Source organism: Geotrypetes seraphini, chromosome 11 (assembly GCF_902459505.1).
Source record: "Geotrypetes seraphini chromosome 11, aGeoSer1.1, whole genome shotgun sequence".
Classification (NCBI taxonomy): Eukaryota; Metazoa; Chordata; class Amphibia; order Gymnophiona; family Dermophiidae; genus Geotrypetes; species Geotrypetes seraphini.
The window spans coordinates 18,537,411-18,564,342 of record NC_047094.1 but is presented as its reverse complement, the minus strand read 5'-3'; the positions used below and the strand labels follow the sequence as shown (position 1 = coordinate 18,564,342).

General features: G+C 45.3%; 1 protein-coding gene across 3 annotated transcripts in view; it reads right to left on the bottom strand.

Moving 5' to 3' along the window:
- Nucleotides 1-813: 813 nt before the first annotated feature.
- TMEM184A (transmembrane protein 184A) overlaps nt 814-26,932 on the bottom strand; it is a 48,436-nt gene continuing 22,317 nt past the window's right edge. For 2 of the 3 annotated variants that reach the window (XM_033962550.1, XM_033962551.1), the window contains exons 2-9: nt 23,459-23,698; nt 21,045-21,210; nt 16,184-16,274; nt 15,865-15,940; nt 15,614-15,705; nt 13,732-13,901; nt 6,862-7,059; nt 814-1,781 (exon numbers count right to left, since the gene is read on the bottom strand). In XM_033962550.1, the coding sequence (XP_033818441.1) occupies nt 1,534-1,781; nt 6,862-7,059; nt 13,732-13,901; nt 15,614-15,705; nt 15,865-15,940; nt 16,184-16,274; nt 21,045-21,210; nt 23,459-23,698 (1,281 nt within the window). In that variant the 3' untranslated portion in view covers nt 814-1,533. Of the gene's footprint in view, nt 1,782-6,861; nt 7,060-13,731; nt 13,902-15,613; nt 15,706-15,864; nt 15,941-16,183; nt 16,275-21,044; nt 21,211-23,458; nt 23,699-24,123; nt 24,233-26,932 lie in introns of those variants that run through there. The other variant, XM_033962552.1, reaches the window with a different exon arrangement.

Genomic DNA, 26,932 nt, shown 5'->3' with positions numbered 1-26,932 from the left:
ACTGTATCTATCTATCTCTATGTCACTTGATATTTGTTTGGATTTCATCTATTTTATTTATCTTTTATTTTTCATGTAGTCAAGTAATGTGTTCAATGATGCATGATTATATGTAGTTTGTTTGTTTAGACTCATGATGCCAGCCATGAGGCTGAAACATGGCCGTGTCGAGGCTTATTGAAAATATTTTCTTAAAGATCTGTTTACAGTACACATTGTGGTCATCTCCATTGTTTTTGTGAATGATTGAGCTTAGGTGACGGCTGGTTTTAAGAAAGGTTTGGACAAGTTACTGGAGGAAAAGTCCATAGTCTGTTCTTGAGAAAGACACGGGGGAAGCCACTGCTTGCCCTGGATCGGTAGCATGGAATGTTGCTTCTCTGGGAATTCTAGAATCTTGTTACTCTCTGGGATTCCGGAATTTTGCTACTCCTTGGGTTTTGGCCAGGGACTAGTGACCTGGATTGGCCACCGTGAGAACGGGCTACTGGGTTTGACCCAGTAATGTTCTTAGTGCCGGCTGGTGCGTTGAATGCTCTGTACTGCTCCATTTCCTATGATCATTGGAGCAGTGCAGAGCATTCAGCACGCTGGGGGGTGGGGAGTGGTATGTGTGCGAGACAATTGAAGCATGCACTACCACACTACAGTATCTTATCACCCATCTTTCATGTATGTGCCAAATGCTTCAAAACAAGAGATTTTTGTAAAGTTACAATCAATAAGAGCTCAAAACACAATTTTCATGCTTTAATCCACTTATTTGGGAATGGGAGTGGGGGGGGGGGGAAAGGATCTTTTCAGAAGCAGCTGAAATCCTGTTGGTTTGGGTTTTTTTTTTTTTTACAGTCACTCCTACAGCCTATAGCAGAACTCCTCAGAGAGACCAGGGCCGCTTCAGTGCGTCTTGCACCTTTCCAGCATCGTCGGCCAGAATATCAATGAGTGAGAATCCACTGGCACAGAACAGGTTACTAGGCATCAAAGGCCTTTCAGTCACTGTCCTGCTGGGGTCTGCGACATCTCTGGTTTAGCAGTTCAGAGCACAGCTCAGTTCGTGGGACCAGAAAAACCCCTTCCAAGTGCACATTTTTAGAAAACGCTCTCGTGTCTAAAAAAAAGTAGCTGTATCCAGCGGAGCCAGGACGGTCCAATCAAATAGAGAAAGCTTCAGGCAAGAAGGTTTTGTAGAGAAGTGCTGGGCAAAATAATTTAAACTAACGAGACAACAATGGTTTATGCAACAACAGTGTGTGTGGGGGGGGGGGAAGCAGGACAATGACCCCCCCCCCAAAAAAAAAAAAAAAAAAAAAAAGTATAAAATCCAGAACGAAGGATGGTGGAGAACCAGCCTAACAGTTTTCATGCGTCCACCTACACGTTATGACTCAAATTTCACAGTGATATGTCTAATGAATTTTATTTATATTATTTCCATGGGAATAATAATGAGGAGGTGGAGGTGGGGTTTCCCCCCACTGCACAGAATAGGCACTCGTTTTGGCGATTCTCATCGTCGCGGCACACTTTTTTTTACATTTCATCATCTGAGGCGATGAGCATCATTTTCTCGATCTGTTTCTTCCGCTTTCCAGGCTGTCCACTACTCGGCTCCGCTTGCCCGTTCGGCCTGGCCGACTTGACCTCGGCATCCTGCATGGCCTGCTGCGTGTACTGCTGGTACGTCGGGGAGAAGTTATGGATGGCGTCCTGCACGATGTCTTGAGGACTCATGGTCTCCTTTAGGCCACTGGAGATACTCTGCATCGGTGCGACGTTCCCTGCGGACAAGAAGGGAGAGAATTGAGAGACTAATTTTCAGTTTATATATTTATTCATTCATTCATTCAATTTTCTATGCCGTTCTCCCAGGAGAGCTCAGAATGGTTTACATGAATTTATTCAGGTACTCAGGCATTTTCCCCTGTCTGTCCTGGTGGGCTCACAATCTCTCTAATGTACCTGGGGCAATGGGGGGGGGGGATTAAGTGACTTGCCCAAGGTCACAAGGAGCAGCGTGGGTTTGAACCCACAACCTCAGGGTGCTGAGGCTGTAGCTTTAACCACTGTGCCACACTCCCCCCCCCCCCCCAACATGGTTTAAACACAACCAGCTTGATTCTTTAAAATATGAACAGGCTTGCTTCTCGAATCTAATGCACTTCAGTGTCTGTCATCGTATGTTACACTAGAGAATGACATGGGGACACATTTTTCCCCGCGGGAACTCATTTTCCTGTCCCATCCCGTGAGTTCTCTTCCTGTCCCTGCCCCATTCCTGCAAGCTCTGTCCTCTTCTGCACAAGCCTCAAACCCTTTCAAATCCTAAGTAGCAACATTCTAGAGCTCAGATTGTGATGTCATAATGCCTCATTCCACCAGTGCCTAAGCTCAGTTCTCATCTGCACAAGCCTCAAACCCTTTCAAATCACAAGTAGCAACATTCTAGAGCTCAGATTGTGATGTCATAATGCCTCATTCCACCAGTGCCTAAGCTCAGTTCTCATCTGCACAAGCCTCAAACCCTTTCAAATCGCAAGTAGCAACAGTCTAGAGCTCAGATTGTGATGTCATAATGCCTCATTCCACCAGTGCCTAAGCTCCGTCCTTAACTGCACAAGCCTCAAACACTTTCAAATCATAGGTTGCAACATTCTAGAGCTCAGATTGTGATGTCATAACGCCTCATCCCTCCAATGCCTAAGCTCTATCCTCATCTGCAGAAACCTCAAACACTTTAAAATCATAAGTGTTCGTGGCTTGGGTGGTTAAGGCAGAGCTTACAGGAATGGGGAGGGACAGAGAGAGTGACATAACTCGCGGGGATGGGGAAATTTGTCCCTGTCCCCACAGGAACTCAATTTGTCACCTTGTCATTCTTTATGTTACATATGTTCAAACCTTCTAAAATACAAAACACATACCTTTTTCAAGGGGGAGGGAGGGGGATAGCAGTTTTGGACTTCCAACCTTGGGTCACAAAGAAAGGGGAGGCAAAATACAAAAGGAGTAAAGGGGATCTTTAACGCAAGGCCTGAAGTCTGAGAACAGTTCATGGCTAGAGACTATGGCCCAGAACTCCTTCCAGAGCCCTGCAATCGTGTATCTGCCACTGCAAAGACTGGGACATCCCTGACTACAGCCTTTATATCGTCCTTAGCCTTAGCCAACCCAGAGCCGAAGACCCCAGCCAGGAATCAAACCCAGGCCACCAGCTGGCCACTTAGTGGCGTAGTGAGGAGGGGAGGGATGGTCTGCCCCAAGCGTAGGCACTCCTGCGCCTTCCATTGCCGTGCACACACGCAGCTTCCCTTGTACCTCTAACGTTCCTGGCGCGACCGGCAACCCCCAAGCTGCTGTCGTGCTAGTGTCGGCTCTTCCTCCGATGTCAGGTCCTGGACCTGCGCCTAGGAAGAGATGTCAGAGGATGAGCCGACATGACAGCAGCTTGGGGGGGTTGCTGCTCACGCCAGGAACGTAAGAGGTAAACATAGAAACATGATGGCAGATAAAGGTCAAATGACCCATCCACAGCATCTACTATCTCCTCCTCTAACTATTGGCTAAGGCTCTTAACATTTGCATCTCCTCTTCTTATAGGCTAAGGCTCTTAACACCTGCATTGTGATGTCATAGAACTTTATGGTTATAGAAACATAGTAACATGATGGCAGATAAAGGCCAAATGGCCCATCCACAGCATCTACTATCTCCTCCTCTAACTATTGGCTAAGGCTCTTAACATTTGCATCTCCTCTTCCTGTAGGCTAAGGCTCTTTACACCTGCATTGTGATGTCATAGAACTTTATGGTTATAGAAACATTGTAACATGACGGCAGATAAAGGCCAAGTGGCCCATCTAGTCGGCCCATTTGCAGCATCCACTAGCTCCTCCTCTCCCTATTGGCTAAGGCTCTTAACATTTTGCATCTCCTCTTCTTATAGGTTAAGGCTCTTAACACCTGCGTTGGGCTGTCGTAGACCTTTATGGCTATAGCAACATTGTAACATGATGGCAGATAAAGGCCAAATGATCCATCTAATCTGCCCTTCCGCAGTAACCATTATCTCTTTCTCTCTCTGAGAGATCCCACTTGTGCGGCAGAAGAGGGCAGGGGAGGAGCACTCTCGCTACGCCACCGCGCATACATCTCTTATTACAAAGATGGTTAATGGTATTCTAGACCAACTGATTCTCCAAGGTAGCAGATCTCAGAGGTGTCTTAACATATGTCAGTCAGTTTCCCCCCTCTTCTTCTTCTTCTTCTTCTCAGGAATCAAACTGCTTTCTAACTGATCTTGGTGTAACTGCTCTAATCTTTTTCAGGAGAAAGAAAGAAAGAATTGTCAGCACGAAATACTGCAGGGAAACTCAGCCTGCGGGCAGCCTGTCTTTATGTGATAGTTAACTAAGACTTCCAGGCAATTCATAGATTTTTCTGTGCTCTGTGATGCTGCCCGTGGGGTTTTGGTGTCCATTAGAGGCCCAGGCTGGCATCTGAGAACTCGGAGGAGCTGTTTTTGAAATAAAAAGCAGTGTAAAAGTGTCAAGAGAAGGGCAGCCAAGGTAACCAGCAGCAGAGGACAGAAGGGACGTTTGCTTTAAATGAGACTGGAATAGAGTTAACCAGATATCCGGGTGCATGGACGGATTTTTCAATAGTCCGGTAGTTTTTCCGGGTTTCCCTACGCTTCAGGTGGCTTCCGGAGGGCCTACGAGCATGCTCAGAGGCGGGGCTAGGATTGGATGAGACAAAGCTGGACCCTAGACAGGGGGAGACTTTGAGAAAGGGGGTGGGGTGTTTTTCCTTTATTCCCCAACACCCAAAAAGAAAAATCAAATATCAAAATAAAGAGAATAATTGAAATTGCTAGGACTATATTGACCAAATCACCATTTCTTATGCAGCTCTTATGCAGTTAGCAGGCCCACCCTCTCTTCTTATTTGTATGTCTATGTTATGATGATTTTGTTTTTAAATTATGTATGTAATTCTGTAAACCATTTGGTTTTAAAAACGGTATAGAAATTTTTTAAATAAATAAATATATTGACCAAATCACCATTTCTTATGCCACCTCTTCTCTACCTGTGAATGGGGAATGTGGCCTCGTGTCCACCAAGGGAACTAGTCTGCCATGCTGTTCCAGAGGGGTGGGGAGACTCGGTTCCAGAAAGTGGAATAAGGAAATTACTACAAGCTACGTTCTTTGCACATGCAAAAGCGACAATACTTGAAGCCCGAAGGTCACCAATAAATCCCAGTTCCCGCTTTTCAGCTGATAGGTTAAGATAGAGAATGACACGGTGACAAAATTCATCACCGTTCCCGTCCCCACAGATAACCGCAGGAAACCATCTTCATGTTATTCTTTAAGGAGAGAGGGAAGAATCAGAGTATGAATGGCCACAACCACTGACCCGCAAGCTTTGCTTTGAAGAATGCTGGTATAGAAGGACAGAGGATGAAATAGACACTAGAAAATGACATGGGTTTATTTCCCGTGGTTATCCGCGGGGACGGGAATGGTGATGAATTTTGTCACCGTGTCATTCTCTAGGTTAAGAGACAGGAAGCCTCAGAGGAACAAGAACGAAGGTTATCCTTCTGTTGCAGAAATCACCTGTCAGTGCTTTTAGTTAAACTGATTCAGAAGAGGAGTGGCGTGGGCACGTTTCTGATGTGGCTGCTGGGGCTCCCCAAACCCCGCCAGCTGAAGACTCTCAGCTAGGGTTAGCAAACATCCGGATTTCCACGGACATGTCCTCCTTTTGGATGACATGTCCGGATGGCTTTTCAAAATCCGGTACTTTGTCCGGGTTTTGAAACGCTTCCAGCTAGGAGCGACGTCGGGACGGCATCTGCGCGGATTGCGTGCGCCATCATCGCATCATACCAGCGCAAGTACAGATTCCCTTCCCGAAAACTGAACAGGTTGAGGGGGCAGAACTGGGTGGGTGGGGGGGGGGGGTCACAGGTCCGGATTTTAGTTCCGGAGAATCTGGTAGCCCTACTTCTAGCATCTCTCTCCCCCCCCTCCCCTGCAGATGTTCTGGCATCTCTTAACTCCTCCCCCCTCTGTCCCTGTACCTTTTCAACCCTTCACAAGCAACAAGCAGTGACTTATACCCGCTTCCTCCGATGCAACGTTCAGTTTCTGTATAGGCAGGACCACATCAGAGGGAAGGCTGTGGACCAGTACAAGCAGTGGGTTATGAGTTACTGATTGCTGGTGGTGAAGAACTGAAGCATTGAAAAGATACGACATGGGGGGGTGGAATTGAAAGATGATTGGTTGCCTGAAGGGGGCTGGGGAGGGCAAGGTTTTCATGCCCCATCCACCTCTGGTAACCCTAGATTAACCCAGGGATGATCAACCTCAGTCCTCGAGGGCCACAACCCAGTCAAGGTTTTAGTATTTCCCCAATGAATATACAACAGATCTATCGGCGCGCACTACCTCTTTTGTATGCAAATAGATCTCATGCATATTCATTGGGGAAATCCTGAAAACTCAAACTAGGTTGCGATCCTTGAGGATCAAGGCTGACCATCCCTTGCTTTAAACTTAGATATCAACAGCAAATTACAATTGTCTACACCAGTGTTTCTCAAGGTGGCCCTGGAGTGCCCCCTTGCCAGTCAGGTTTTCAGGATGCCCACAACACATATGCATGAAGAGATTTGGATACAATGGAGGCAGTATATGCAAATCAGTCTTGTGCATATGCATTGTGGGTATCCTGAAAACCTGACTGGCAAGGAGATACTACAGGGCTGATTTGGGAACCACTGATCTACACAACAACAGCTTTTCATCATACAGACACTTGGGTGGTACAGTAAACGTGTTCTTACCTGTTGAGCTCTCCCTTTTCTCCTTGTAAACTTGGCAGGTGAAAGCATAGCGCAGGGCGATGGCAGCAAACATCATCTCAATGCAGTTGATAAAGTTCTGGTAACCTGCAGCCACAGTCCCCGCACCCACCTCTCTCCCGTTGATGATCTGAACCTCAGGAATGACTCGACATTTCTCCAGGATGGCCAGCAGCATCCCTAATGTGAAAAGAGGCAAACAGGAGTCAGCACTTTGGGCTGGATTCTTTAAACTGTGCTAAAGTGGTTTGATTTTTAGGGCTTTGGCAGGTGATGCTCCCATAATCGATTGTCATTTGAACTTTGAAGAACAGGTCTCTTCTGTGGTGGCTAAAGGATTTGGTATGTTGAGACAGCTTAGAGCAGGGCTGCTCAAGTCCGGTCCTCGAGATCTACGGGTAGGCCAGGTTTTCTGGATATCCACAATGAATATGCATGAGTGAGATTTTCCTGCACTGCCTTCTTGGTATGCAAATCTCTCTCATGCATATTCATTGTGGATATCCTGAAAATCTGGCCTGCCCGTAGATCTCAAGGACCGGACTTGGGCAGCCCTGGCTTAGAGCAATTCGAAATTTTTTAGATGAGATATCTTTACATACCTTAATTCATGCTTTTATACTATCCAAGTTGGATTCTGGTAATTTAGCATATGCAGGAATAACAGCAGGGCAATTAAAATGTTTACAAACAGTACAAAATGATGCGATTCGGTTCTTAGGTCTTGCACATATTAGAGATTAGAGAATGACACGGGGAAAAATGATGTCCCCGTCACCGCCCCGTCCCTGGACCACCATCCTCTGCACCGCCCCGTCCCCGCTGTCCCTTTCACCGCCCCGTCCACGTCTCTGCCGTCCCCTTCACCGCCCCGTCCCCATCTTCAGCATCTTCTCCTCTCCATCCCCTCACCCCCAGCACCCTTCACACGGTCCAGCAGCTTCCTCCTGCCGGCCAGCCGTGCATTTCCCTCCTTTTCCCTTACCTTTTCTTCTTAAAATAGCGATTTCTATAAGGCTACGAGCTGTATTACAGCCGGAGCCTTGAAGTCGCTTCAGGTTGCCTGCTAGAAGTCTCCTCCGATGCAACCGGAAACAGGAAGTTGCGGCAGAGGAGACTTACCAGCAGGTAACGTAACGCGACTTCAAAGCTCCGGCTGCAATACAGCTCGTAGCCTTATTGAAATCGCCATTTTAAGAAAAGGTAAGGGAAAAGGAGGGAGGGAGATACATGGACGGCCAGCAGGAGAGAGTAGGCTGCCGGTTCGAACGCTCGGTCACCGCGCGTTCAAGATTGTTCACCGCCCCGTGCTATCATTCACGCTCCACGGGGCGGTGAATGACCTAATCCCCGAACTTGCGGTGACCATTTTTTTTTTGATCGCCGTTTTGGCGGGTTACCCGCAGCTAGAGAATGACACGGTGACAAAATTCATCACCGTTCCCGTCCCTGCGGGAAATAATCCCATGTCATTTTCTAGTGTCTATTTCAACCTCAGTCCTTCTACACCAGCATTCTTCAAAGCAAAGCTGGGCCCATTCATACTCTGATTCTTATGTGAGCCAAGGATAATGAAGCCATTGTGACATCACTGATGTGATTGGCTCTTAGGCACTGGTGGAATGAGGCATTATGACATCACAATATCTGCTCTGGATACCAGAGGCTGTCATTCTGTAGTGTCTGTTTCAACCTCAGTCCTTCTACACCAGCATTCTTCAAAGCAAAGCTTGCGGGTCAGTGGTTGTGGCCATTCATACTCTGATTCTTCTCTCTCTCTTTAAAGAATGACATGAAGATGGTTTCCCGCGGTTATCCATGGGGACGGGAACGGTGATTAATTTTGTCATCGTGTCATTCTCTACCCATGGCTAAACGCGGCTAGCCGCGGGTAACCGCTACCGTGTCAATCTCTATTAGAGATCATGTGACTCCCTTGGATTTGAAATTCCATTGGTTACCAATGGAATTTAGAATTAAGTTTAAGATCTTGATGTTGGCGCATAGACCACTAAACTAATTTAGTATCATTTTATGCTCCGCGGCAGTCAAGATCATTGAATGATAACAGAGTAGCTATACCTCATAAATCAAAGACTCAAATTGTCGCATTTTTCTATTTGGTTCCAATTTTATGGAATAGTTTACCTGTAGAATTGAAAGGAAGAATCTTTCCTAAATTTTAAAAGACATTATTTTAAAATAAGTGTAGATTATTGAAAGAGTATTTACATAGTGATTAATCAATGGGTGGGATAAAATGATTGATTTTGAATATCTGTAAGTTGAATGTGCTTTTCTTGACTTGTTATATGTTCTTATACCTGTGTATTGCACTGTTAATATTTAAAAAATTAATAAAGATTTATTAAAAAAAAAAGAAGACATTTTAAAGGCACATTAATTTCAATTGGCCTTCTTACATTGACGGGATTTGAATTTGGGACTTCAATCTGCTTTAATTTAGTTAATTAAAATTTTATTTTATCATTATAGATTGTTATATTATGTATTAGAAATGTATGGTTTTTCTTTTTTACTATTTAAATGGAGTTCTTTTCATAGCTTTGATTGAATTATATTGTTAACCGCTTTGATCCTCTTTTGGCTAGTTAAGCGGTATATAAAGATTTTTTTTTTAAACAAACACAAACTTTACGGTCTTTGACGCCTTTTATTGCTGTGAGAGAACTAGGGGGTCCTTTTAGCAAGCCATGCTAGCGGGGTTAGCACGGACATTTCATCACACGCTAGAGGTTTTTAGCGAGGTAAATGCTCCGGCGCTCACAGGAATTCTAAGCGTCGGAGCATTTACCTCACGAGCCTAGGGTTAGCAGACATCCGGATTTCCCCGGACATGTCCTCCTTTTCGAGGACATGTTTGGGGGTTCGGACAGCTTTTCAAAACCCGGCACTTTGTCCAAGTTTTGAAAAGCTTCCTTGAAATCGTGTTGGGCAAGAGGGCAGCCGCACAGGCGTGGATGCCCTCCTGCCCAAGAGCAAGCAGCAGGGGGGGAGGGCAGAACAGGGCAGGGATGGGTGGAACTGGGCAAGTGTAGGGGATTTTACTAAAATAAAATCTGGTAGCCCTATACAGGCCCACGCAAAATACCTCTAGCGTCATTTATTAAAAGGAGTTCTAAATAATTTAATGGGAGCTCATTTATTTACATTTTATTTCATTAATATTGTAAATTACTGTGACCTGTGCAAGCCTGGGGAGTAAAGCAAATTTTAATAAACTCTAGTGCACAGAGAGCTTCATATTTGGTTCTTACAATCTAAATTTATACCCAAGGCAAGGGTTAAATAATAATAATAAATAATAATAATAACTTTATTTTTGTATACTGCCATACCCAGAAGAGTTCTAGGCGGTTCACATTAGTTAGACAGAGTTACAGGTGGTTACATACCAAGTTGATCATAGAATTGCGAACAGCAAAGAGAAAGTAGGGGGGGGGGGAGGAGGGAGACAGGGGAGGGCAGTAGTTCATTTGGGGAGAGGAGGAGAATTGAAGAAGGGGCATTAAGGGTCCTGGTCTCGGAATAGGTGAGTTTTGAGTAATTTTCTAAAGTCGAGGTAATTGTGGACCTTGAGGACCATTTGGGCTAGCCAAGGGTTTAGTTTGGCGGCTTGGAAGGCGAAGGTTTTGTCAAGGAATTTTTTTGAGTGGCATAGTTTTAGGGAGGGGAAGGCGAAGAGTTGAATTCTGCGGGAGTTCTTATAGTTGTGGTTTAGGGTGAAGTGAGGGGTGATGTAGCTTGGGGATAAACCAGATATTGTTTTGTAGCAAAAACAGGCAAATTTGAATATGATTTTGGATTCTAGTGGGAGCCAATGGAGTTTGTGGTAGAAAGGGGTGATGTGGGTCCCATTTTTTCAGATCAAATATGAGGTGGACAGCAGTGTTCTGGATCATCCTTAGTCTCCTGATGGTTTTCTTTGTGGAGCTCAAGTAAATAATGTTGCAGTAGTCCAGTATGCTGAGGATGGAGGATTGTACTAAGAGGCGGAAGGAAGTGTCGTCAAAGTATTTTTTTATGGCGCGGAGTTTCCATAGCATCGAGATACTTTTCCTGACTGTGATATCAGTGTGTTTCTCAAGGGATAGATGTTTGTCCAGTGTTACTCCCAGTATTTTTAAGGTTTGTTCGAGGGGGAAAATGGATCCTTTTACTTGAATTGTGGTATCTTTGATTTTGTCTTTGGGGGTTGCTAGGAAGAATTTTGTTTTGTCTGGGTTTAGTTTTAATCTGTAGGATAGCATCCAGAGTTCTATCTGACTAAGTATGCTTGTGAGGGAGTTGAGGAGTTCTTGAGTGAAACTGGTTAGTGGGATGACTATGGTAATGTCGTCTGCGTAGATAAAGAATTTTAGCTTGAGGCTTTGCAGGAGGTTTCCTAGGGAGGTGAGGTAAATATTGAACAGGGTGGGGGATAGGGGGGAGCCCTGTGGCACGCCGCAGGATTTTTCCCAGGAATAGGAGAGAGAGTCGTTTTTAAATACCCTGTAAGATCTGTTCCGTAGGAACCCGTTGAACCAGTTGAGGACTTGGCCGGAGATGCCAATGTAGGCAAGACAGTCTAGGAGAATGTCGTGGTCAACTAGATCGAAAGCACTGCTCAGGTCCAGTTGTAAAATCAGGGCACTGGATCCCAGGCTGAAGAGTGTGTCTATGTGATCTAGGAGGGAGGCTATGATGGTTTCGGTGCTATGATTGGAGCAAAAGCCTGATTGGTTGTCATTTAGGATATTGAATTTTTCTAGGTATGTAAGTTACACAAAGTCACTAGGTTCAGGTAACTGAAGTCGTCTTAGTTTTATCATTGACTTATTTTCAGACTAGCTCTATAGCAGGGGTCGGCAACCTGCAGCTCGCAATTTACATGCAGCTCTGGTTCGCCAGGCCCTGACCCTTTAATCTCCTTTCCAGCTCTACGATTCCCCCTCGGCCTACCGAGGTACCTGGTGGTCTAGCGGGGGTCTTTGTGGCAGGAGCGCGGCCCTCAGCCTCCTCATGGCTGCCTTCTAAAATAGCTGTTGAGACCTCTCGCATTTGCTCACGGCATTTCCTGTAGTACCGCGGGCTGCCACGAGAGGTCGTGACAGCCATTTTAGAAGGCAGCCGCGAGGAGGCAGGAACGAGAGGGCTGTGCTTCTGCCACAAAGTCTTCCACTGGATCACTAGGTACTATGGTAGGCCCGCAGGGAGGGGGGATCGTGGGGGTTGGGAGGGAGATTAAAGGGAGGGGGCCCGGAGAGGGGAGACAACCTTGGCTATGGGTTGGGGAGAGGGATGAGAGGTGCATAGGCCTGCGAGGGGTTGGAGGGGAGAGAAGCTGCACCTTGCAGCTCTTTGGAAATCGTAGGTCTAAAATTTTGTATAAATTGGGGCTTTTTGTTGTAAAAAAAGTTGCCGACCCCTGCACTATGGCAATAAAGAGGAAAGGGAAGAAGAGTTCTGAGCCAGTGGCATAGTAAGGGGGGTGCAGACTGTCCTGAACGCCGAGTCGGTGGGGGCACTGGCACCTCTCCGCTTGCATCATCCCTCCCCCCCACCCCGTACCTCTATATTATCTTTGCTAGCGCGAGCAACTTCTGTCTGTTCCTCGTACCAGACTGGTTCCCCTCTGAATCACTTCCGGATCACGGGGCCAGGAAGTGACATCAGAGGGAAATCCAGTGCTGGTACAAGGAGCATGCTGCCGAAGCCACTCACACTGGCAAGGATTTAGTTGTACTAGGGGGAGGGGGGAGGGAGGAAGAGCACTCCCAACCATTCCCTCCGCTCTGAAATGGAGAATCGACTCAGCATCCCCCCCCCCCACACACACACACATAGGGAGATCTCTCCAAATGGAAACTGCACACAAGCACTCCAACTGCCTGCACATACCCGAAGACTAGACTCACTGATGACTTTCCGAAAGGCAGTGAAGAAGACTCTCCTTTTCAGTCAATGATGCTTTGTGATTCTTTGGAAACTTAGAACCATCAAAAAAATATTTTGATTTAGTATCTTTTAGATTAGTGGTTCAGTCTTTAAATTCTATCCGCCCGCGATTACTGCAACATTATTTACTTGGCATCTTATAAAAAAATCTTAAATCGTATTCAAGAAATACAAAATACGGCAGTGCGCTTGATTTTCGGGTTATAAAAAAGGTGACCATGTGAGTCCGTTCTATCAACTACTTCATTGGTTGCCATTTCAAGCAAGAATTTTGTTTAAATTTGGTTGCATCTGCTTTGGCTCCAGGATACCTATCCTCCCAATTTAAGTTATATAAGTCTAATAAAAATACCCAAAATAACTGTTTGTTCATGTATCCATCTTTAAAGGCTTGTCGTTACAGGAGATTTTTAGATAAGACTTTTGCATTTCAGTTAGGAAAAAGGAATTCCTGGTTAAGTATTATGCTTTAAGAAAGTTATTAAAAACTTATGTTTGATAAGTTTGTAACTTGATTATTGTTGTATCTCTGTTTTATATGTATGTTTCATTGATTGTACAGCTCTTCTTTGTTTTGAACCGCCAAGAACTTATGGTTAGACAGTATACAAGAATAAAGATTATTATTATTATTCTTCAACAGACTCTTCTCCGTAAAATGACTCCATCAATTAGACTCCAGCCCTTTCTGCCTCTTCTGTGCACTTCACGAATGTATCTTATCATGTCTCTGGCCTTATTTTGTGACCGTCTTCTTGTACCCCATTCTGAGCTTTTTGGGAGGATGGGATAAATAAATAAATAATGGAATGGGGGAGGGGGGGGGGTCGGCGAGAAGTAGCAGGGGGGCACGGACAGAGTGGTGCCACCGCCCTGGCCACACAGGGTTCTCACCTTGCCAGAAGGAGAGGAAGATCACAGCCTTAATGGTGAGGAACTTGAGGACAGGTTCAAAGGGGCGCAGGAGATCCTTGGTGGCAAAATAAAAGAGAAAAAGTGCATACAGTGCCAGGCTGACGGAAAAGTTGTATATGATGGTGATGTAGAGATATCCACTGTGAACACTGAGAAGAAAAAAAAAATGCCCCATCAGTATGTTAGAGTGAGCTGTATTTGAGCTTATTTTAATTTAAAAAAAATGACTACGTTTATAGAAAACAAAATTAGTAAAGGTAATATAAATCCAGATTCCAGCATAAATAGATTCACTTTCTTTTGCTAACTTACAACCATCCAATCCAATCAGTACAATTATATATTGCCAATATGTGTGCAAATAAGTAGGATTTAGTATGAACTAGTATTAAATGTGTATATACGTAGGATGATTGACTATGGTATACATGTCTGTATTGAAAACCATCTCAGAAAACGTTAACTCTGTATTGTAACACCTTTACAGAAGCTCTGAATTGTCTCCCCATTATCTTGACTTCAGGAAAAAACTCAAAACACACTTATTCCACGGACAGAACCCTTAACACACCCTCTTACACTTCTTCAACTCCCATCAATGCACATGAATCTCCACCTACTCCTTCTTATTGTTTTCTCCTAACCCGTTACTTCATGAACCTGTATTTTTTTTTCTCTCCTATTTTTGCCCGTAAATAAATATTACCTTCCTCCTGTACACTCATGTATATTTCTGCCAACTTCAATGACCTGTACACTCCTAAACTATTAACTCCAAAGACTTCATTGTTTGTAACCTTAATTAACTGATGTGAACCGCCTAGAACTCCCTGAGTATGGTGGTATACAAAATAAAGTTATTATTATTATTAGTAGCGGTATAGAAGCTTTCGATATACAATAAACAATTTTCCTAAATCAGGGCTGAAAAGTGGATCCCAGATGAAGAAAAACAAAATAAAATAAAAATCAGCTATTGCCCAAGATGTACTATAAATCACAACATATAATTTTTTCTCTGTTGTGATTATATTACATCTACCACAATACACATCCAAATAAGCTGAAAGAGTACCCAAAATTAAAGTATATAGATCAGGGCTGCCCATGTCCGGTCCTCGGGATCTATTGGCAGGCCAGGTTTTCAGGATATCCACAATGAACATAAATGAGAGAGATTTGCATACCAAGAAGCCCATCAGTAGTTTTAGTTTGGAGACTGTTTGCCCTTGAGTGCTCTCAAATGAGCTCTTACAGTGATTTAAATAGAGTTTATCTAGCTGTATGTAATATTACATCTTCAGCACTAGGGAGGAAAGCTTTTACCCGGCATCTAAAAGTAGCACGAGAAGAATCTGTCCTAATATCTCTGGGTAGACTTTTCCAGGTACTTATGGCTTGAAAACCAAAATAAGCCATCCAAACCTAGGGTTACCGGATTTTCCGTTTGGAAAATCTGGAACCCTTAGACACGCCCAGTTCTACCCATCCCCGCTCCATCACGCCCCAGTTCCGCCTCCAATCCTGCCCTACCCCGCTGCCTGCAATCGCTGAGCAGGACATCTGCGCACATGCGGATGCCATGTGATGACCTCACATGCACACGAGCATGCATGCGATATCTTTGTGTGGCGTCCACGCATGCGCGGATGCCCTCCTGCCTGATGCGATGTGGAGGAAAGCTTTTCAAAACCCAGCCAAAGTGCCGGGTTTTGAAAAGCCGTCTAAGACCCCCAGACACGTCCTCAAAAGTAGGACGTGTTCGTGGAAATTCAAACATCTGGTAACCTTATCCAAACCCCAAATAGAAGACCTGTCCCCCCTCTCTCGCCTGGCCAGCATATCCTAACCAAGCTCTCACTTGAAGTCTCCATCATGGTATTTGCCATATGCCTGCAAGACGATGGTAACCAGTGCCATAATGGGTTTCACGATACAAAACTGCAGCGTTGCCTGTGAAGTAAAGAAACAAACAGGGTCCGATCAGCCAACCACATCAATGCTCAATGCACGAACCTCAAGGCTTAGAACTAATGCTTCTTTGCATTCTGTCTACAGAACTTGACCACATCTTTCTCCCTTATAGATCTGCTGCTAGCAATACACACTCACCTGCTTGCAAAATCTGAGGAAACCAATGGAATACGACATTCCCTGCAGACAGCAGGTTCCATAAAGACAACTAGATCTGGAAAGAGAGCATAACAAAACTGTTGTATATTTGGGTATAAAAAAAAAAGTTCAGACACGTTCCTGGAGGAAAAGTCCATAATCTGCCATTAAAGTACACTGGGGGAAAGCTACAGCGTATCCCTGAATTGGTCACTGTTAGAAGTAGGGCTAGAAGGACCTTTCTTCTGAGAAGGAGGAGAGGAAGGAAAGGAAGGGCTGGAGGCACCCGGTAAAGACGATTCTGTGTATTTTTACTCACTTGACAGGCTTTCCTCTGATTTCTGACATGATAGCACTTTCTCCTCCCAGGTACTCAAAACAGAGGCTGAGAAAACTGTAAATCACAAACGCTGTGGACAGAGTAAAATATTAGTACAACAGCCTTTAAAAATAAAAATTTGTTTCAGAAATTTTTCAGAAGAGATAGCAAAATACCAAAGCCTAATACATACAAACAATCCAGTTATAGGGTGAGGGGCGGAAGATCTGTTCAGCCATCAGTCTGGTAGCATTAAAATTTAAAACTGTTGCCTGAGCCATTCCCTGGCTCCTGACCGGCGATTTGCATTGTGTAATGTGCATGATGAAACAACTATTACAATGCTAGATTTCTAGTTTGGTATCAAAGTTACAGCGGCGCACCGCGAAGGCGAGTGGCACCCGGGATGGGGCACCCCTCCCCCGCCCTCCTCTCTGCTCCCCCTTGCCAGGCACACGCCCCTCCCCTGCCCCCGTACCTCTGTAATTTCCCTGGTGCGAGCAGCATCGCGAAATTGCTGCCCACGTCGGCGTCAACTCTCCTTCCGATAGCACTTTCTAGGCACGAGACCGGGAAGTGACATCAGACAGCCAACACCGACGCGGGCGGCAGGTTCGCGATGCTGCTCGTGCTGGGGAAATGAAAAGAGGCGCAGGGGAAGGGGCGGGCATGTGCGGCGGGGGAGGGGCACCATTGCCCCGGGCGCCAGGAGTCGCACCAACTGAAGCCAGGTATGAATCCCAGTGCATAAGTTGGGCACAGATGCCTCAAATTCTATAACAAATGTGTGCATTTTAAGGCAATGCCCTTGACCCACCTATGCCCCTCCCATGGCCACACACCCCTTTCTAGAGCCGTGTAGAAACACTTGGGGAGGAATTAATTAACGGGCGTTAAGCAAATTAGCACATGCTAAATGTTAAGATGCCCATAGGAATATAATGGGCATCTTAGTGTTTAATAAATGCTAATATGATTAACATACACTAGATCGCTTAGTGCCTGTTGATAAATTATCCCCTCAGGTGCTATTCTTTTTTTTTTTTTTCTCAGTTCAATAGTTTTTATTGAATATTATAAGAAATTTACAGAAAGCAGTTCAAACACACAAAATCTGAATAAGACACAATGGTATAGAAAAAGTCCATATCTATAATCATTTACTTACAACCAGATTAATAAAAAGAATCTAGGGTATGCGTAACTGCTAATAGAAGATATATGAAAGGCAGAAAAGCAGGGAGAGTGAAATAAGAGAGAGGGAAAGAAAGAGGGAGAAAAAGAAAAAGAGAGAGATAGATAGATAGAAAGGCAGAAGTGTCTACTGGTTAGAATGAACATATGAGTCTAAGAATGACCAAGGTGATTTATTTTGCACCATGTTTGTGGAGAGTCGAGAAATCATGTTTTTCTCATATGCATAAGATTCAAATTTGTGATACATGCTCAGAGAGTTCCACCAAAAGGTGTAGTCAAGTAGCGAGGATGATTTCCAATTTTTCAGAATATGCATAAGAGCTGTTACAAACATGGCATCAATGAGTTTAGGTGGGCAGTTTGTTTGTGTGAAACAAGGGTGTTGAGAACGAAGAATTACAATGTCCATGGAAATCTCTTCTGAACACTTAGTAATAGATTTTATAGTGTCCCAAATATGAATCCAGAAGGAGTGGACTATAGTGCAATGAAAAAGCATGTGATCAAGAGTTCCAGACTCTTTCAAACAGTTCCAGCAGGTGGAGTCTTGTTTTAGCTTCTCTTTCCACATGCGATATGGGGTCCATACTGCATTCCACATAACGAAGAACATTGATTGCGAGACTCTGGAAGATAGGAGAGGACGGTTTGTGGAGGACCAGAAAAGTTCCCAATCTATATCAGAAAGCGTAGTCTGCAGAATCGAGTCCCATTGGTTCATTGATTGAGGTGAAAAGGTGAAAGAGTGATCCCTTAGAATACTATAAAAAAGAGATATCGCTCTACCCTTCATTAAGGCCAGAGTAGACCAGTGGTGAACAGTGTGGATAGAGGTCATAAAGTCATGGCGCATATGTACCTTAGACAGTATTCCAGTAAGCATGAGCCATTGGGAATGTATAGAGGATGGAAGTGAATATGCAGAACAAAAAATATCAAAAGGAACGATTGAGGTGGAGGAGATCAATTGATGAGCAAACTCGACTCCCGCCCGTTGCCACTTTTTCCATGAGAGGGATCTACCTTTATTTTGAATTTTAGGGTTATTCCAAAGGGACATGAGCGGGCTTTCACTAACAGAGATCTCAGCTGTTGCATCTAGAAGATGAAAAGCATGCTGCGTTGCACTCAACAAGGAATACTTTCTCAAGTGTCTAGGTACTGACACCGTAAGGAAGCAGGAAACGCACAGTGGTGCACATAAAAAGCGTTCCATTTCAAACCATGCTGGTTGATCCTGAGGATTAGAATTAACGATCCAATAAGCTCCATATTTGGCTAAAGATGCGATATAATAATAATAAAAATCTGGTAAATTTAATCCGCCATTAATCTTAGAGGCCTTCAGCTTGGCGAGAGGTGCTATTCTATAAATGGCACATGTGTTTTTGCACAGATATGCCATTTGTGCTCGGTTTCAGTGCTTCACATCTGTTAGAATTCTTCTCCACCCCAATATAGCAGAAGTAGAAGGGTTACAGAGAGGGGCACAAAAATGATAAAGGGATGGGTCAACTTCCCTATGAGGAAAGTTGAAAGGGGCTAGGGGCTTTTCAGCCTGGAGAAGAGACAGCTCAAGGGTCTCTCGTACGAAGAGAGACTGAACAAATTACAGCTCTACACTCTCGAGGAACGTAGGGAGAGGGGAGACATGATCGAAACATTTAAGTACCTCACGGGACGTGTTGAAGTGGAAGATGATATTTTCTTTCTCAAGGGACCCTCGGCCACAAGAGGGCACCCGCTCAATCTCAGGGGAGGAAAATTTCATGGCGACACCAGAAAGTATTTCTTCACAGAGAGAGTGGTTGATCATTGGAACAAGCTTCCAGTACAGGTGATCGAGGCAGACAGCGTACCAGACTTTAAGAATAAATGGGATACCCATGTGGGATCCCTACGAGGGTCAAGATAAGGAAATTGGGTCATTAGGGCATAGACAGGGGGTGGGTAAGCAGAGTGGGCAGACTTGATGGGCTGTAGCCCTTTTCTGCCGTCATCTTCTATGTTTCTATATAATAGTGAGTGGAGTAGATGTGAATCTCTTGTTTACTCTTTCCAAAAATACTAGGACTAGGGGACATGTGATGAAACTACTAAGTAGTAGATTTACAACCAACCAGAGAAAATAGTATTTCTTCACTCAACTGTTAAACTCTGGAATTCATTAGCAGATAATAGTGAAAGTGGTTAGCTTAGCAGGATAAAAAAAAAAAAAAAAAAAGGAGATTTGGCTAATTTCCTTAAACAGAAATCCATAAGCTATTATTAAGATGGCTTGGGGAAATCCACTGCTTAGTCCTAGGATAAGCAACATGACATCTGTTTTACTACTTGGGATCTAGCTAGGTACTTGGGACCTAAGTTGACCCACTGTTGGAAACGGGATGCTGGGCTAACCTTCAGTCTGTCCCAGTATGGCAGCTCTTATGTTCTAAGATTTGGCATGGAAGTAATGCCTAAAGTTTGGCACCAAATATAGAATTTCTCCCTTAACCCTTTCAGGACCATAAGGATCGTAGGCCAATTTTTGTGGTTTTGACGACATTTTTATGGTAAAAAGGGCTTGCAGATGCCAAAAAATTGATTTTTTTTTGTGAAATATCATTTTTATTTAAAAAAATCACACTTCTGGCTTATGGACAGTGTGGCAAGTGAATCTTCTCGTCAATCTAGCAACGACGCTAATGAATGAATGTCGGAACCAGTTTGTTTACATAAAGGCAGTATCCTATGGAATCCGTACATATCAAATTTAGAACTGTAGACTATCCCAATCAAAATTTATAGGATTTTAAAGTTATGGGACAAATATGTCCCTTGGTCCTGAAAGGGTTAAGTACATACCACAAATCAGCCCTCCCCTGGGCTGTTTTCAGTCCGTTTTGGTGCCTTTTTCTAAACAACTCTCAAAACGACACAAATGCACATATTTGACATCACTGGAAAAGATACCCAGAGGCAGACTGCTGTGTACTCCTGCCCATCCCTATCTGTTTTTATGTACCCTTAAACCCACTGAAAAACGCCTAAATTTATATTTTCTTCTGGACAATATTTAGAGCGAGTTAACAGGTCAGTGGGCATTCCCAACCAATTAACTCACTTGTTTGTGGCTAGCTGGTCATTTTCAGTGGTACTTAACTGGTTAATGCCACTGATAACGACCAGTTAGCACCAAGTTTCAAGCTGGCGATGACAGGGGCAACGTCCAGTTGCATCCCAATATTTAGACGTAAACAAAACCTCATAAACAACAGTCCTATCGTTATCCGTTAGCCTATGGCCATTTACGTCTGAATATTAATTTAAACTAGTCAAGACAACAAAATAAAAGGCCCACTGTCCACCGCCAGCTGAGTGGGGGCAGATTCCAGGTGTGCCGCAAGACGCCGGCGTGGAAGAGAGACGCAGGCGCCGGCTGACTGAAGCACATCCTGTAAGCAGTCAGCCAGCGTCTCGCGGCACACCTGGAATCTGCCAGGGCACGCAGTTTGCGATACACTGCTCTAAACCCTTTTTCCATACCATCCCTCTCATTTCCCCTCCCCCCCCAAAGACCCTTTTCTATACTCTCTACTTCATCCCAGAAAGACCCTCCCATCTCTCAGCTTCGATTCCAGCCCCGAAGTTCTCGTATCGGAGAGAGTCGTGCCACCCTTACCTTCGTAGCAGTCTCGTACAGAGTTAAAATACACATAATACTGGTCGTTGCCAATGAGCAAGAGGCTGAGCCAAGAGTCGAAAGCGTAGATGGGAACAATGAAGAGGATCCGAATGATGTATCGTTGCTCATTGGGAACAGTGTAATTGCTTAAGTGCAGGTAGATCTGCAAAGAAAAAAACCAAAAAGTAACAATATTACGATACCAGTAATTCATTACACTATGCAAATCACCTGTCAGGAGACAGGCCATGTGGGCATTCTGAGCTATCAAATCGGAAGCTATAAGAATTGTTTATTTTTATGTATTAAAATGGCTTGCTCTCCACGCCCCCCCCCCCCCCCCCAGTGGGAGCGGCGGTGTATAAATCAAATCATATCAAAAACCATACCCCACCCCCCCACCCTTTTTACAAAACCACGGAAGAGATTTTTAGCATCAGCCAGCGCGCTGCTCTAACGCTCATAGAAATTCTATGCTTGTTGAAGTAGCACAGAGCATTCAGCTTGACGGTCAGCGCTAAAACCCTCTTGCGCGGTTTTGTTAAGAGGGCGGGGGGGGGGGGGGGAGATAGCGAGTACAATAATAAGATAACCAATACAAAGGGTAGCCAAAAACAAAAATTTATAAAGTGAACCTGAAAAAACTCTAGTAAAGTGGATAGGAGCCAACTCATTAATCAGTATCCCTCCCCCAACTAAATTGCTTGTAGGTTCAGTGGGCCTACTGACCTGACCCTGTGGGGCTTGGTGTCCAACCCTCCTACTCAATACTGCCCCCCCCCCTTCTGAAAACAGGCAGAAGGGACGTCTACTCCCTCTTGCCTCTGGGCCTACCCTCTTCAAAATGGCGGTGCCCCGCCCCTGCCCTGTGCATCTTGCACATTATCAGGATTTCTTATAATAGGCCCGGAGAGGGCCTATGTGTTGTCAGGCAACATGGGGTTGGCGGAAAGTGACTATGGTGGAGAGAAGGGGGGAAGATTCAGTTTCTGCCAAAAATACACTGGCATATTTGTCTGAAAAAACAGTCTGCTTGGGCATAGGGGTGGGGGTGTAGGGGAAGGGAAGGAGAATTAATGCCTTGCCCCCATTAGGAACACAGGAACATATGGGTCATTCCATGTCACTTGACCATCTCAGAAAATTGATTGGGACCTCTAATGACAATATCCAAAGTTTTGAGGCACGGTCTTAACTAGGTCTAGGGTAGGGTTAGCAGATTTTACCTCAGTAAAACCCAGACCGCTAGTCCTGCCCCCAGGCCCACCCAGTTCTACCCATCCCCGCCCATTATGCCCCAGCTCCGCCCTCCACCTTGCCCCCAGCCCCACCCCCTGCTGGCTGTTCCGGCAGGAAGCCATCTGTGCCTGCGCAGATGCGACGCGTAGACATCACCACGTTGGATCCGCACATGCCCCCTCCCGACGCGATTTCTTTTCAAAGCCCAGACAAAGCGCCGGTTTTTGAAAAGCCGTCTGGGGAAATCCATACATCTGGTAACCCTAGTTAGGGGCCCTTTTATTTGGGCCATGTTTTTGTATCCGTGGAAGATGTCGAGTGGGGACCCTCCTTGAGATTGGACAAGTTTAACACGGAATTACCCATGAACATACTTGGACCTATATCAGGATGATTAAGCCTCCCCAAAAGATATTAAAAAGAAAGGATGCTTGTAAGGTCTGCGTGTTATTCGATAAATGCCCCTTGTCCTGAGAGGCCAATAACTCTCCAAGAATCCACGGTCAACAGGCATTACTAGCAGTCTTCCGAGTCATTGAGCGACTCGTATTTCAGTTAGAGTCAGGCAGTAGAAACACCAGAGGGGACATTAGCCTGTCAGCAGACACAAGGGCAAAGTCTGTTTTATGAGCCAACATCTCCAGGTCTGCGACAGCTAGAGACATCACCCGTCCCCTCCCTAACGCCAATGAAACAGAACCATATTTCTGTAACTCCCCCTTTTCCATCCTCTGAAAGCATTAATAAAATTGAAGAAATTTGAAATATTTGTACTTGGGGGAGGGAAGAAAGGAGGGCACTGCTGGAACAGGAAAAAAAAAAAGAAAGACCAGCTTTCGTTATTTCATGTCAAATGTATACGTTGGGATTTTAAATTCAGAATTAGGGTTCAATGGTCTTTTACTGCAGTCATGCCCTTTTCTTCTATCCCTTACATCTATTATTTTTGTAGAGATACCAGACACACAGGCAGAAATGCACAAATAAATCTACCACAGCTCCCCTTATTATGCAAGTTATTCACACAACTTGTCTGTACAGTGCTTGGGACAGAAGCGCCATATGAACCCAGAGGCTGTGTTATTAGTAGTACAACAAATCTGCCCAGAGCCTCGTCTGCAGCACACATACGATAAGACTTTGACTGGTCTTTGCCATCTTCCCTTGCTTACCTGGTGACAGGTGAGAATTAGCGCGGACCACACAAAGAGGCCGGAGATGCCCCGAGCTGCAGCTGTGGTTAAGAAGTGCTGCCCCTCCTGGGAAGCATTTTGGCTGACCATCAGCCGAGCCGTTTCCCCAGGGTCCGGGGGCAGGGAGTCCATGAGAGGGGAGAGTGAAGTGTGAAAAACGTCTCTGGGCAGCGTGCTGTTTTCCGAGGGAAGAGCTGTCCCGTCAGTGGCGTTATTCATCTGCGAGAGGGGAAAGTCAACACAGGCGATGAGAAAGATAAGAGTGAAAATACAGAATCAGAGGGAGCAAGGGCAAGTCTTAACGGGCGTAACAGGGAAAAAGAACCACCAAGAATGCCCTGCCACATATAGTTTTAATCTATACCAGGGGTAGGCAATTCCGGTCCTCGAGAGCCGGAGCCAGGTCAGGTTTTCAGGATATCCACAATGAATATGTATGAGATGGATTTGCATGCACTGCCTCCTTGAGATGCAAATCTATCTCGTGCATATTTATTGTGGATATCCTGAAAACCTGACCTGGCTCCGGCTCTCGAGGACCGGAATTGCCTACCCCTGAATTCTATACCATAATTAATTTTGGTCTCTCGCTCTCTGGCTTGCAATAGAGTTCAAATCAAGGAAAAAAGCAAACAAAACGTTACCACAGAAAGGGTATTAATGTGCGCTTTAACATTTCTTGCTCTCTCCCTTATGGGAAGGAAAGTCTTCCTCTCTTCTCTGGATCCTAATGTTTGTTCCTCTGCTCTCCCTTCTGTGTCTCCCTGCCTCCTTCCTGCTTTTCAGGGTCTGGTTATCCATTAATCCAACAGATGGAGGAAATCCCAGTTGTGCCTGCCACTGATCTGTCCTGATAAATCTTTAACCTTATCCTGGTACTGCCTGGACTCAACTCCGCTTGTGTGACCAGAGCCACTCTTCTAGGGAAACAAATGTGTTGTGTAACAAAAATATCTGATTTTTATTGTTTTCTCAGGAGATTGCAGGGCTCCTCCTGGTGAAAAGCAGATTCCGGTGGTTCCTCACACTAAGATATCGATTGCAGAGCAGGATGTAAGAAAGCACATCTTCATAATAGGGAGCATTGTTATAATAAAAAGGGGAGGGGGAGGGAAAGGGACCTTTTTTGCAGTTTTACAACCACACTCAAAGCAGATACATAGAGGTACTTCAAGCATTTTCCCTCTCTGTCCTGGTGGGCTCAAAATCTATCTAATGTACCTGGGGCAGTGGAGGATTAAGTGACTTGCCCAGGGTCACAAGGAGCAGCGCGGGGTTTGAACCCACAGCCTCAGGGTGTTGAGGCTGTAGCTCTAACCACTGCACCATATTCTCCTCCAATAATATCAGAAGTGAGCCAAGTATAGAACAGTGAAGCCATTATGACATCACTGATGAAGTTGGCTCTTAGGCACTGGTGGAATGAGGCATTATGACATCACAATGTGAGCTCTGGAATGTTGCTACTATTTGGGTTTCTCTCAGGCATTATAACATCAGGGGACTTGTATACTGCCTTTTTGTAGTTTTAAAACCACACTCAAAGCGGTTTACATACAGGTTCTTCAAGCATTTCCCTATCTGTCCCGGCAGACTCACTATCTAATGTACCTGGGGCAGTGGAGGATTAAGTGACTTGCCCAGGGTCACAAGGAGCAGCGTGGGATTTGAACCCACAACCTCAGGGTGCCGAGGCTGAAGCTCTAACCACTGCGCCACACTCTCTTGCCTAATAAAGGGATTCCATCATTAATTCTAGAATTAAAAAGGCAAAACTGTAAGAAATAATTTATTAGGTCTAGGAAAGGGACACTGGTATACCATCGAAGAAGGGAGCAACAGGAAGAAGCAGCCAAGTTGAAACGGCTTCTTTGGATTTTATTCCTAGGTCTCCAATTTTGTTCTAACAGATTACCGTGTTTCCCCCAAAATAAGACACTGTCTTATATTCATTTGGGGCCCAAAAAAGGCACTAGGGCTTATTTTTCTCATGTACATGATCATCTATCCCTTCCTCTTTCCTTTCTCTCCCCCACATGTGCAACATCTTTCTATCCCTCCCTCCCATCCCCCTGTGCAGCAGAAACCTTGAGCAACCGCCGCTGCCCCCACCGCGCAGTCAAACCCCCGCTGACCCGCCATTCTTCCCTTCCAACCGATCTCCGCCGACCGGGACCATAAATACTTTCCGGCAGAGGAGCGTCGGACCATCAGGCTGCTTCGCAGCCTTCTCGCTGGGGCCTTCTGTGTACTGATGACATCATGAATAACGCAGTATACAGAAGGCCCCAGCGAGAAGGCCGCGAAGCAGCCTGCGAGTGCTGCTGGTCCAACGCTCCTCTGCCGGAACGTATCTATGGTCGCGGTCGGCGGGTAGCGGTTGGGAGGGAAGGATGGATGGTCAGCGGGGGTGGGGGGGGAAGTGTAGCTCTTTATGACTAGGGCTCATATTAAGACCTACCCCGAAAATCATGCTAGGGCTTATTTTTGGGGTAGGGCTTATTTTCGGGGAAACCCAGTATACTGCTTATATTATTGAACTTTTTTTGAGGGTTAGAGCAGCAAAATACCGTTATGGTTGAGGGGAACCAACTTCTTTCCATGCTCTCTCCCCAAGTTTGCTAGTTATTGATGGCATACGGGGCAAAATATTGATTAGGCCATCACCTTGGTGGGTGTCAGGTCAAAAGCGCGCCGGGACAAAGGTGTACGCAGACAATTGAGCGCAGCGCGGAGGTGCGCGCCACAGAAAATTACTGTTTTTAGGGCTCTGACGGGGGGGCGTAAGGGGGAACCTCCCCACTTTACTTAATAGAGATCGCGCCGCATTGTGGGGGCGTTGTGGGGGGTTTGGGGGGTTGTAACCCCCCACATTTTACTGAAAATGTCACTTTTTCCCTGTTTTTAGGGAAAAAGGGAAGTTTACAGTAAAATGTGGAGGGTTACAACCCCCCAAACCCCCCACAACACCGGCGCGATCTCTATTAAGTAAACTGGGGGGGCTCCCCAACAAAACCCCCCGTCGGAGCCCCTAAAAACTGTAATTTTCTTCGGTGCGCGCCAACAACTGAGCGCGAGACGGAGGCGCGCGCCTTTGTCTTTCGCGGGGTTGTCTAAGAACCCCTTGGTGGCCCTCCTCATTCTACTGCCTTTCCATCCCTTCTATCAAGCTGCGATAGAGATTTTTAGCATGGGATGCCGAGGTTTAAGTGCTCCACTGCTCTTAGGAATTCTATGAGCGTCGGAGCATTTACCGCGCCGGCCCTTGCCATAAACCTCGAGCGCAGCTTAAGAAAAGGAGCCGTTTGTTTGTGGGAATACAAAAGTTGGGTGTAGACCATGTTCTCTGTTCTTCTGAAATCTCACTTCTGTGGGTGTTCATGCTCTATTCAGGCTTGTCTTTGGTATCCTGGCAAAGATCAGCCCAGTAGCGTTCCAATTTTCTCACACGGA